Source organism: Heterodontus francisci, chromosome 13 (assembly GCF_036365525.1).
Source record: "Heterodontus francisci isolate sHetFra1 chromosome 13, sHetFra1.hap1, whole genome shotgun sequence".
NCBI classification, from domain to species: domain Eukaryota; kingdom Metazoa; phylum Chordata; class Chondrichthyes; order Heterodontiformes; family Heterodontidae; genus Heterodontus; species Heterodontus francisci.
The window spans coordinates 96,277,585-96,291,070 of NC_090383.1; the positions used below are offsets into that span (position 1 = coordinate 96,277,585).

Here is a 13,486-nt window from a genome sequence, read left to right on the forward strand (position 1 = left end):
ACATTGACTACTTCTGCAAGCAAAAACATGCCAGGTATCTCACTAAATCAGTGTCCAACATAGTGACAAGAAAGTAAGTCAATAAATTAATCTTCCCATTTAAAGCTTCTTCATAAAAATTCACATTTGTTGATGTTTTGATTAATTGTTAGATAATTTTTTAATTCCTTAAGCCTTCTGAAATTGTCTCATCAGCCCCCTATGTAAGACAAAAATTGTAATGTGGTCCTCCACGCGAAAAGGTTGGACAACACTGATTTGAATGGTTTCTTATCAGAGTGAACTCGTTGATGAGCAGTGAGGTCAGATGAACAAATGTATCCCTGCCACATGCAGAGCAGGCGAATGGTCTCTCCTGGGTGTGAACTCTCTGGTGTATCTGGAGGCTGGACAAGACACCAAATCTCTTCCCACACACAGGATAGGTGAACAGCAATGCCCCAGTGTGATCTCATTAGTGTGTCTGGAACTGGATCGCTATGTGAAACTCTATCCACACACTGAACATGTGAATGGTCTCTCCCCTGTGTGAATATGTTGCTGGTGGGATGACTGAGTGAATCCCTTCCCACACATGGAGCAGGTGAATAGCCATTCCCCAATGTGATTGCGTCGAGGAGTTTCACCATGGGAGCATCCTAGTGTCCCACCCAGTTGGATAATCAGTTGAACCCTCATCCACACACAGATTGCATGTACAGTTTCCCCCCTCTGTGAATGGGTTGATATTTTTTCCGGCTGTGTAACTGGTTAAAGCTCTTTCCACGGTCTGTGGACCGGAACGGTCTCACAGGGGTGTTTGTTTGTCTGTGCTTTTCCAGTCACACTGCATTATCTCTGGGCCTGCAGCAGGTGGCAGACATTAGCAATGTTCAATCTCAGGATTTTGTTTCAGGTTTAAGCTGAGCCAGTGGTACTGAAATCCACACATCCATCAGATCTAACTGTTACAAACGCCAAACTATCCAATATAAAATGGCTGTGAAAAGGATATCGTGGCCATGCTTAGCAGACTCCAATTTGTAAATGAAGACAAGAATTTTGAAATCAGTGTGCCGGGGATCCAGTAGAAGTCGACAAGGACGTGAACGATGAATGAGCAGGACCTAAGTAGGGGAATAGATGTGGGTGTAAGAAAGATGGATGAATTGGAGTTTTTGGAGCTGTGGGCAACATTCCACAATGTTCATTGTAACAGCATGTTTGTGCAACACTTTTCTCTAACCAGTTGTGAATTTGTGTAGTGTGTGCTCAGTATTCACTTGCTATAATGGCACGTGGTGTTCACTAAAAAAAAATCTATGTAACATTGGTCAAGACAGTGGATAACATAACCATATAGCCTAGGATTGCCTCAGGTTCAATCCCCCATCTGAACTGAGTTAGCTGATTTAAGCCCACATGGTTATATGAATGCCACAACTGGACTCAAATCTTTCTGCAAGGGAGGGTGAAATTGGCCAGATCTCTATCCAGTGGCCCTTGTTGAAAAATATCCTGTGTGTGTGGATATCCACTGAGGCTGGTATTATTCTTGGTTGTGATGATCTCCTCCATAGTCAAATAGCCTGCTAGTAAACACTTCCTGAGCTCATACAAAAAAGATAACCACTTGGACAAAGTAGCGGAGGGTTGGCTGCACCCATGGAGCGGTACCCAGCAAGTGTCAGCTTATTCAGGAGAAGAGGGAAATAAAATTCAGGGGTGGGGGATCTTTGCCACATTATTGACATCTATAAACTTTTAAAGGCAGCCTTCTCTTCCAGTTTTCTTCACTAAAGGGAGCTGCTTAAATTTCTAGTGTTTACAATGTTTGGTTTGCTAGGCCTAGATTAGAGAGGGTTAAGTGATGACTTCAGGTGAATGCTAGTTAGTACAGTTTATCAAATTCCACTTCCTTGTCCCTTTTTCAAATCCTATATGAAGTATTTTTGTCTTTGTTATTAGAGGTAACTTGTAAGATCATGGAAAATGTAAGTGGTGCAGAACAAGCCATTTTGAAAGGCAGATTTCTGCAGCCTCTATAGATGACCAAATTTGGTAAGCAGCCAGATTGTTCAAGAAGTACAGTACTTGGCAAAGACCATGGAGTCAGGAGAGAACATAGTGCACTGTATTTAGAGGCATTGTAATGTTGGATGACTAATGTGTGCCACATCAAGATAAATAACATGAAGTTGTATATTAACGAGAGTTTTTTTTTAATTGATTAAAAATGATAGTGCACGGGTATATATCCTTGGCTGATAATGAATTTTAATGAATGCAGTTACTTCTAAATTAACTACCTCTGTGAAAATAATGGCAATTGAAGGCTTGCAGTGGGGCAAAATGTAGTCCTTTCAGTTTTGTGACTACAATTTATATCTAGTCCAGACAGGGGCATAAAGGTCTTCCTTTTGTGATGGCTTTTAAAGATGCAAAGTGAAAGCAAATTGGGCTCGGTCCCGTTTCAGCTCCCAGTGAAAGGCATCCACAGCACGCAAACTGCTGTCAAAATTTGGCATTCGCTTGCACTAACTTGGCCACAACACTCAGACAAGCCTTTAAGGATGGAGCATGGAGAATACAAATGTCATGTTGGCACTGAAGAGTTTATGCTTTTAAGCAAGGGGTGGTGGTACATTGTCATTGAAAATTAAGGAAGCCTTGTGTTCAATAATGTTGTTGCATTAAACTGCCAATCCTCAATTCAGTACTGAGATGGGACCTGAGGATGGGAAAGAAAATTGCCTTCAACTGAACTCTTCCTGATGGGGAGATAGGTAAACAAAATTAAATGGGACTCTCTGCTCCCCTGCAATCACAATACTTCCTTTTCATGGTGGAAGCTGTTTGCCTGAAACATCAAAGAGCCAGCGACACTTGCAGAGAGCGTAGTATTACTGAGCTCCTGGGTACAATGAATATTAGGATTGGAAACTGTGCATGAATTCACAAACTATTCTCCACCTTCCCAGCCGAATAAAACTTATACATAGTCAGGAGCCCAGAAGAGTAGGTGAGGACAAAAATGTAAATTTACAGAAAATTTCTCATTGACTTTGATGGCTCGTTTCAATATTTTCCTTAATTTATTACAGATTTACTTCTTCACTTCCAGCTGAAAATATTAGAATAACAAATGAGCAGGGCCTCATCCAAAATGTCAGATTGATAGAATACCGAGCTAAACAGTTTCAAGAACTTTCTGTAAAATAGGAAAAGTGATTAGCTGCAATTCATTCCATAATACTAAAATTCTCCGTTTGAATAGAAATCTATCACTTTCACCCTAGGTTGTCAACTATGCTTGTACATATTCCTGGTGAGGACTGATCACATTAAAATTGATCACATGATGATTGCCTGTAGTTCACAAATGTTATTACTATTATCTTGTAGAAGTTGAGACCCCTGTAGTTGATTGTCTTTGCACTCACAGCACTATACCCAGCAAGAGTTAGTGTCCTGAAAGGGGGTGGGGGTCAAGAAAAGATTAGGAAAAGAAAGCAAATTTGAGCAGTGCTCACTGGTAGCACTCGCATCTCTGAATCAGAAGATTGCAGGTACAAGTCCCATTCTAGGGACTGCTGACCACCTAGCTTTGTTTACTGACGTTGTCAATGGTTCCCTTCTTGCACATTGTCATCTTCCCTTTCATAAACACTTTAATCAACCCCTTCTTCAAAAAAATCCTATTATCCCATCCTTGAACCTGCCTGTCAGCTTCACAGTCCCCGGGTGAAATGGTACTGAATCTGTGTGTGATGAATGTGAATCATGATACATCTTAACAATGTACATTTTTTTTTTTGACCTAGTATTAGTTCACTGGTGCACTGTGCCACTGTGAAGTGTTAACATTTCAGTTGAAAATCCCTTTTCTGTTTGAGCGCATTTCTCTTTCATGGAATTTGAATAATCAATAATGTTCACTTTTATTTTCAAACTAGCTGAACTTTTTATCGAACTACAAAGAATCAAAGAAGCCTCCTTCTGCATACAAGAGGCAGCAAGCCTTTTCTCTGTGTCACATGATGTAATGTTTATGCGTGGGAGGTTGGCAGAGGCGAGAGGCAACTTGAATGGAGCTAAACACTTCTATGATGAGGCTCTCGCCATGAATCCAAGCAGTGCAAAGATCATGGAGCACTTGGTGAGTTCTTTTTAATTAACCTATTTAATGACACAGGAAATTAAATGCGTTCTCTTCCTCCCACCCGCCGACTCCTCACGAGCGAGCACACACACACACACACACACACACACACACACACACACACACACACACACACACACACACAAATGTGCCCTTTTTTTCCCAATCCTTTCTTGAAGGTGATAGCTCGTTAAAATATGGTTTTAATGGTGCCAGAAGCTCTGAAACTGTGGCAAGCTGTTTCACTGTGGGAGAAGCAATAGAGCTGTGATCAATCCTATTCCTGCCCAATATCCACACACAATCTCCAGCCAAGCCAATTGGATAGTGATCAGGAATAGAGCTCTGCCTGATTTTTTTTTTCTTGATCCCTGGGGAAAGGACACCAGAGTCGATATAGCATTTCTCCCAACTGGATCAGCTGAGATAAGTAAACTTCACAGACCTGAAACTGAACTTCTAACCACAGATTCTGGGCAGTAAAATGAACAAACTCTTAATTTATTTAGCACATAGCACACTGATGATTAGGAAATATATTCAATGTACTAATTTAGGTCAACGAAAATCAAATAACTCTCAACAGGTTGCCAGTTAACTCTCAAGTCACAAATCTTTGTAATTGAACAAGATAGATTTTAATACCAGAGGTTAAATAATTCAGCCATGTATTAGAATGTTAGCAGAAATTAAAATTTGCTTTGATGTGATCAAAGTGGAAGTAAGTACTTAGATTAGGCAGGAGTGGGGAAAATTGTTTATAGCCATTTAGCAGAAGCTGGCCTATTAGGCTGTGTTGGTGTTTTTCCTTCACCATGAGCAGTTGTTCCAATCCCATGTGTGCGCTCAGTTCTCATATCCTTTTATTCCCTTTTCCCTCAACTACAACACCAGCCTATATATAGCACCTTCAATGTAATTATTATTACTATTATTTAGCGAATGCAAATCCCTATAGCCAAGCAATGGCCTGCTCATTTGCTGAGTTTAAGGTATTTAGTCCACCATTTAATCTGTAGAGGGGACTCTCCTCGGTAATGTGCAGCATTGTTTGTCTCTCCACAAATGCATAAGGGGGCCCCAGCAGTGGTGGTTGGCTGCACAGGGTCCCTGGCTTGTCCTGAACCTGTTTAGCAAGGACCTCTCTCGCCGTGGTAGTTCAAAGCCTGCCATTCGATGGATGGAGATTGTCACAAGGAACTTGTTAGTGACTTCCCATGTTTTCCATTCCTTGATCCAAAGGATGTCTGCTGTTAGACCTTGCTCAGGAAGGTTGCTCCATATGGGGCGCTGAAATGGAAGGCAGGCAGTAGGTGGATTGAACATGTCATTATGGAGTGGTAAGTAAGGTGCAGCACTGATGGTTTCATTCAGCTTGTGGGTTTTCTTCAGTCGGCTGATGTACGGGGTAGTGATGTTTGCAAGGACAGGAAGCCAGGGGAGGGGTGTTGAGCGGAGGGTTCCAGTTATGATGTACATTGTTGCATTCAATTGAGTATCAACAAGATGACTATCATAGGCAGCTGTGAGGTCCAGTAGCACTGTGCCTGCCTTCAGGTTCTTTTGGAAGCCATTTTCGATGTAGATGGTGAATACCAGAACTTGATCACATGTGCTGAGCCCCTTATGGAAGCCAGCTTGGTCGACATTAAGGATGGTCTCTATTTCCGGAAATATGCGGATATAATGTAATGTAATAAAACGCCCCAAGACACTTCACAGGAGCGTTATACATCAAACTTAAAGACCGAGGCACATAAGGCGATATTAGGGCAGATGGCCAAAAGCCTGGTCGAAGAGGTAGGTTTTAAGGAGTGTCTTAAAGGAGAGAGTTGGAGAGGTCTAGGAAGGGAATTCCAGAGCTTATTGCTTCGGCAGCTGAAGGCATGGCTGCCAATTGTGGAGCAATTAAAATTGGGGGTGCTCAAGAGGTCAGAATTAGAGGAGCACAGATATCTTCAAGAGTTGTGGGGCTGGAAGAGATTAGGGAGGGGCGAGGCCATGGAGGGATTTCAAAACCAGGAAAAAAATATTAAAATCAAGGTGTTGTTTAACCCGGTGCCAATGTAGGTCAGCGAGCACAGGGCTGATAGGTGAATGGGCCTGATTTTGAGTAAGGACACGCCAGCAGTTTTGGTTGACCTCAAGTTTATGGAGGGTAAAATGTTGGCGATCAGTTAAGTGCGTTGGAATGAAGTCTAGAGGTAACAAAGGCATGAATGAGGGTTTCAGTGGTAGATGAGCTGAGGCAGGGACAAAGATGGGTGATGTTACTGAGGTGGAAGTAGGCGGTCTTTGTGATGGGATGGATATGCGGTCAGAGGCTTGTCGAGGTAAAATATGACACCAAGGTTGTGAACAGTCTGGTTTAGTCTCAGATAGTTTACAGGGAGAGGGATGGAATCGGTAGGGGACAGAGTTTGGAGGGGGAGGACCGACAACAATGGCTTCAGTCATCCCAATATTTAATTGGAGGAAATTTCTGCTGAACCAGTACTGGATGATGGAGAAGCAATCTGACAATTTAGACACAGTGGAGAAGTCGAGAGAGGTGGTGGTGAGGTAGAGCTGGGTGTTGTCAGCCTATATGTGAAAACTAACACTGTGTGCTTTCGAATTATGTCTCCAAGGGGCAGCATGTAGATGAGAAATAGGAGAGGGCCAAGGATAGATCCTTGTAGGACACCAGAAGTAACGGTAGAGGAGTGGAGGGAGAAGCCATTGCAAGTGATACTCTGGCTGTGATTAGATAGATAGGAATGGAACCAGGCAAGTGCAGTTCCACCCAATTAGATGACAGTTGAGAGGCATTGGAGGAGGATGGTGTGGTCAACCATGCCAAAGGCTGAAGACAGGTCGAGAAGGACGAGGAAGGATATTTTACCTTTGTCACAGTCGCACAGGATGTCATTTGTGACCTTGAAAAGAGCTGTTTCAGTACTGTGGCAGGAGTGGAAACCTGATTGGAGGGATTCAAGTGTGGAGTTCTGGAAAAGATGGGTATCGATTTGGGATGTGTCAACATGTTCAAGGATCTTGGAGAGGAAGAGGAGGTTGGAGATGTGGCGGTAGTTTGCAAGGACTTTGGGGTCAATGTTTTGTTTTGAGGAGCAGGCTGACGGCAGATTTAAAGGAGAGAGGGTGAGCACCTGACGAGGGAGAATCGTTAACATTATCAGCTAACATGGGGACCAGGAGGGGAAGAAGAGTGGTCAGCAGTTTAGTGGGAATTAGGTCAAGGGAACAGGAGGTGGATCTCATACAAAATGAGCTCGGAGAGGGCATGAGGGGAGATAGGTGAGAAACTAGAGAAAGATGCGAGTTTGGGGCTAGGGCGGGGAAGCTTTAAAGGAGGTTTGGCCTGATGAAAGGGAGGGAAGCAGCAGAGGCAGCTGATTGGATGGTCTCGATCTTAGTGACAAAGAAGTCCATGAGCTGTTCGCACTTATTGTTAGCGGTAAGACTGGAGGAGACGGGGGAGAGGGTTTTAAGAAAACGGCTATAGAGAAAAGAATACAGAGGTTATCTTTGCATTCCAGGGTGATCCTGGAATAGCAATCAGTTCCAGCAAACGTGAGCAGGACCCGATTGTCCTTTATGTGATCCAGCCTTATCTGGCTGTGAATAGCTAAAGCAGTTGACCTCCATGTCCTTTTAAATCCATCTCTTGGATTTAAGGGAGCAGGGATGAGGGCCGTACATATCTCACCTATTAGATGTTCATGAGGTCTCTGCTTCCATCTCTAATGCTGGTTGTGCATTCTACAGCTTTAAAACCCTCTGTGTAGAAAATTTTCTTCTATCTGTCCTAAATCTCTTGTATTTAATCTTTATCTAGACCCCATCAACACTGGAAGTGGTCTGTTTTGAATTACTGTGCTCAATTCCTTCATAATTTTGAACACTTCTATCAAATCACCCCATAATCTTCACTGTTCTCACAAAAAATGTTCAAGTCTTGCTTCCTCATACCAAGCAAAATCCTAATGAATTTGCGTGTACCTTTTCTATAGATATCCTCCCTATAATGTAGACCCCAAAATGCTACACACTACTCCACTTGTAGATTTACCATTACATCTCAACTTTTATATTCTGAACCTCTAGCCATAAAACCCAGCATTCCATTAGCTTTTAATTTGAGGTGCTGCTTTTGATGTCTTGTGAACCTGAACCCCAAAATCCCATGAGTTAAGGGAGCAGTAAGGCCATTGCAAATGACCTCGGCACCCTAGATTTGATTCAATTTTTAAAAAATTTGTTTTCAGTGGATGCCACTGGGATGACCCAGGGCATCCTCGTAGAATATTTTAGAACAGGCATACCACCCTTTTCCTTTGTAATAAGAAATAGTTTTTTGTGTTTTCTTCTTAAACAGCTCTTGCACTTTCTTTCACTATGTCATCTGTATTATTCCATTTTAGCAGGGATTATTGAGTACAAAGACAGGGAGGTTATGCTGAACCTTGAAAAAGCTCTGCTTGGGCCACAACAAGAGTACTATGCACAGTTCTGGTCACTATAGTATAAGGATGTAAAGGGTTAATACAGAAGACAGTGAGAGAGACCCCTCCCACTATAAGAGTGATGATATAACAATCATGAGATAGGCTAGAGAAGAAGAAAGAGGAGCAGCACAGAGGATGCTAGCTCAGGTGGCTTCAAGAGTGTATATGTAGTATAACGTAAATAATAAACAGTTCTGAGTTAACCTTTACCTGAGCCTGAGACTTTCTCTAGATCATCCCTGAAACACCACTGAAGATGCAACTAATAACAGTACAACAACATGCAACAGTCACCACACTTTAGGAAGGATGTGAGGGTCCTTGAGAGAGTGCAGAGGAGATTTTCCATAATGGTTCCAGGAATGGGGGATTTTAACTACAGGGCTAGGTTGTAGAAGCTGGGGTTGCTCTCCTTGGAGCAAGGGAGATTTGGTAGAGGTGTACAAGATTATGACAGGTATAGATAATGTAGACAAAGATGAGCTGTTCCCATTAGCTGATGGTACAAGGACTAGGGGACACAGATCAAAGATTTGGGGCTCGAGATGCAGGGGGTATGTGAGGAAGAACTGTTCTATGTATTGAGTGGTAATGACCTGGAACTCGCTGTTGACGGGGGTGGTGGAAGTAGAAACGATGAATGATTTCAAAAGGAAATTGGATGGGCACTTGAGCGAAATAAACGTGCAGGGCTATGGGGATAGAGTGGCAGAATAGAACTGGCTGAATTGCTCCACAGAGAGCACAGACTCGATGGGCTGAATGGCTTCATTCTGTGCTGTAATGACTCTGACTCTACAGGTGGCTATCATTTGTTATTTACCTGTTGATAACAAAGTTAAACCAAATAAACATTTTTTCGAATCATAAATCAAAGTTTGAAAATTGACTAAGTGGGTGCACTAGTGAGGGCAACTGGCACCTGTGGGACTGTACCCCAACAGGGAAAAACTTTGAATGCTTGAACATTGAAAAAGAAGCAAGAAAGGACACATTCACAGCCGATCAGTCAGCATCTGGGGGAAAAGAAGCTAGGCTAAGGTTTTGGGCAGGACCCCTTATCAGAACTAAAACCCTTCATCAGAACCTTAAACTAATGTTTTCTTTCAGTTGTTGACTGATCTGATATGATTTTTTTGCATTTTCTGTTTTAATTTTGAATTTTGTTACATCATTCATTGTGGCGTTAAAGTAATTATTGCTTCTCTCTAACGGAATTAGTAGAACTTTGATGTATTTTGAGACACCAAAGTTATTCAGCTTTAAGGCCTTCTGAACTGGATTGTAACTCTTTAAGCTCTGTATTTAGCTGTGTAACAATCATCAGGTAAAACTTGAAGGAAACAGAGGAGAAACTGCTGTTAATTTTTTAAGGACAGCTCCCACATTACCCTGCTTTCCATCTGTATGTTTTACTTACCTGACTAACCTTTAATTTTGTTTCAAAAAATTAGCTAATCCTTCCAGTTAGTGGGTCAGTGAAGTTTATGTAAGGAATCGATTAGTCAATATATTTCTCCTCACTAATATAACCATCCTAAGAGTGCTCTTGACATTTGGATCGTGAAACTGCCTTCAAAAGACTGAATATAAGCAGTGTTTTGATCTGCTACATGACTGTTCATTTTTTTTATAGATTTGAGTCTTCTGAAGTAATTTGTTTATAATATGGGAAGGGGCTCATGTAGAGCACAAACATCAGCATAGACCTGTTAGGCCAAATGTCCTATTTCTTTGCTGTGTAATTCTATGTATTCACTCAAGCTTTATTTTCTTTTTTTTTTAAAAAGGAACAAATTGGTTCATCATTGATTGAAAATAGATGAGTTATTTCATTCAGAACAAGGAAGCCACGGTCAAAAGTGTGCAGGTCAGCAATAGTAGATCCAACTCTCCGATCCACACTTCCTGTGAGCATGGCTTCCTATTGGAAGCATGGAATCATGGAATTAGCCCTGCAATATGTATTAATGATTGTGTTGTTGATCAAATGTGGATCTGGATTTCAACTGCAGTGAGGATGGAGGGAGGAGGAAAAGATGTAGGGCAGATATATTTGGAGCCTAGCAGGAACAGCAGAGGTTTACTTCAAGGAGCACCATCTATAGTAATATTGATAAAATAAGAACAAAGATAAAGATTGTGACAGAGAATGAGTTTGCATGCTAGGTGTTTGAGAAAAATTACCTATCACCTGATTAGTTTTGTCTTGGATCCTGTCTAGGAGTGCGAAAACGGAGTGAGGAGAGCTTCACAAGTTATGGCACCACTGTTGTAGCTTTGATCAAACTTGGATCTTATAATACCAATGAGGAGATAAGTGTTGAGCACAAAATTAAAAGAAATTGAGCTTCCTGGAGCAAGTTTTATCCATGGAGTAGATTTGTTGAATTTGTGTTTGTCAAATTTGCTGAAAATGTGACAGTTATGAGATTCAGCATCCTATGTGCCATCCGTTTACCAACTTCCTGTAAATTCCAGTGTTAGGAAGCATCAGGCAATTTATGGAAACAATTTAAAGTAAAGGGAGGTAGTTCTGACTAAGAGTCACTCAAAATATGAGCCAACGCACTATATGTTTTTGTTCCTTTTTAATCTCATTCAGTAACACAATACAATATAATGTGTATCAGAAATCCTACTGTATGCTGCTGCTATATTGACATTCTAGTTAATATTTCAAAAGCATTTACACTACAAAATCCAGCTTCCTTATCCCAGCAGCAATCTTATAGGCCCATAAAATGCTGGGACCATGAATCTGCTGCAGGAATAAGGGAGTTAAGGGTACAGATGCCAAGTTGGCAGTTCAAAGACTTTGGACTCTCAGAATCTAAACTAAACAATGGTAGTATATTGTGGGTATGCTCAGGAAGGTGAGCTCTGTCATAAATGCATTTATTACAGACAGCAAAAGAAGCTTATTTATCTAAATCTCAATTTTCAATACTGGTTGCTGAGATACACAAAATTAGGTTTTGTTGCTGCTTAATGTGCGTATAGTTCAGGCTGATTATAACACAATAGCAATTATACCAGCAAAACCAGTGGACAAGAAATAACAGTATAAGCAAATAATTGCCATAATTTATAGTAGATGTGGCACTTTATCATAATTAAGTATGACTGTATGGTTTTGTTGCCTTGATCTGTCAAGTTGTGTTTCTTTCCAATCAATTTACAGGGTCAAAAAAAGAGATACATTTAGTCATGAACCTTCCTGTATCTAGTGCTGAATTGTAACTGCTTGGGGAATAGGGAGTTAGACAGCACATGAACAGAAATCTTAGTTGCTTCCTCAATGTTCCCTCTTGGCCAAAGTTTCTCCCCCACTTTCCCAGCTACATGCAATCCTGGGTGGAAACATAATGGGAGATCAAGAGCAATTAGGGAAACGAGGAGAACAAAGCACAGTACAGCACAGGAACAGGCCATTCGGCCCTCCAAGCCTGCGCCGATCTTGATGCCTGCCTAAACTAACACCTTCTGCACTTTCGGGGCCCATATCCCTCTATTCCCTTCCTATTCATATATTTGTCAAGATGTCTCTTAAACGTCGCTATCGTATCTGCTTCCACCACCTCCCCTGGCAGCAAGTTCCAGGCACTCACCACCCTCTGTGTAAAAAAAAACTTGCCTCGCACATCCCCTCTAAACTTTGCCCCTCGCACCTTAAACCTACGTCCCCTAGTAACTGACTCTTCCACCCTGGGAAAAAGCTTCTGACTATCCACTCTGTCCATGCCGCTCATAACTTGTAAACCTCTATCATGTCGCCCCTCCACCTCCGTCGTTCCAGTGAAAACAGTCCGAGTTTTTCCAACCTCTCCTCATAGCTAATGCCCTCCAGACCAGGCAACATCCTGGTAAACCTCCTCTGTATCCTCTCCAAAGCCTCCACGTCCTTCTGGTCGTGTGGCGACCAGAATTGCACGCAATATTCTAAGTGTGGCCTAACTAACGTTGATTTTTTTTAAAAGACTTACGTTCTATAAAATATATAAAGAAAAGGGGGGAAAAAAGACTTGCATTTATGTACCACTTTTCATGACCACTGGACGTCTCTGAAAGCACTTTATAGCCAATGAAGTACTTTTTGAAGTGTAGTCATTGTTGTAATGCAGGACACGAAGCAGCCAATTTTGAGCACAGCAAACTGCCATAAACAGCAATGTGATAATGAACAGATAATCTGTCTTTGTGATGTCGATTGAGGGATAAATATTGGCCTGGACACCAGGGATAACTCCCCTGCTCTTATTCGAAATAGTGCCATGGAATCTGTTACATCCACTCGAGCAGGCAGATGGGGCCTTGGTTTAACATCTCATCCGAATGACAGCACCTCCAACAGTGCAGCACTCCCTCAGTGCAGTACTGAATTGTCAGCTTAGATTTTTGTGCCCAAGCCCTGGAGTGGAACTCGAACCAGGAGCCGAGTGACTCGGGCAAGTGAGCCACAGCTGATACTCCAAGTAAAGTTAGAAAGTTTGGAATTTTTGGGGGGTTGATTATAGAGTCACACTGCAATGCTTCTAATAGCTTAGAGGGCCAGAATTGTATTGAAGGTTTGAGGTTTTTTCCCAGCCTGTGCTGAGTTAACTGATCTCTGCTGGGTTAGTGTGGGGCATTACAATTGATGAAAATATCCCCTGGATAAAGAGGGTAAATATCAGATAGAGTTCCCACTTCTGATTGCCAAATAGGATCATTGTTTTAATTAAAATATATAATGTCATCTGACAGTATTTAAAAGCGAATGTACATTGTTATAGGCAAACCACCCTCCCACCAAAAAGTGATTGTTTTGCAGAATTGCAGAATATGACCTGCTTTT

The 13,486-nt window shown here is 41.8% G+C and overlaps 1 protein-coding gene across 3 annotated transcripts in view; it reads left to right on the top strand.

The window, feature by feature from the left end:
* LOC137376519 (tetratricopeptide repeat protein 7A-like) overlaps positions 1 to 13,486 on the top strand; it is a 319,646-nt gene that overhangs the window by 234,260 nt on the left and 71,900 nt on the right. For 2 of the 3 annotated variants that reach the window (XM_068045223.1, XM_068045224.1), the window contains one exon: positions 3,936 to 4,138. In XM_068045223.1, the coding sequence (XP_067901324.1) occupies positions 3,936 to 4,138 (203 nt within the window). Of the gene's footprint in view, positions 1 to 3,935; positions 4,139 to 10,439; positions 10,520 to 13,486 lie in introns of all 3 variants that reach the window. The other variant, XM_068045225.1, reaches the window with a different exon arrangement.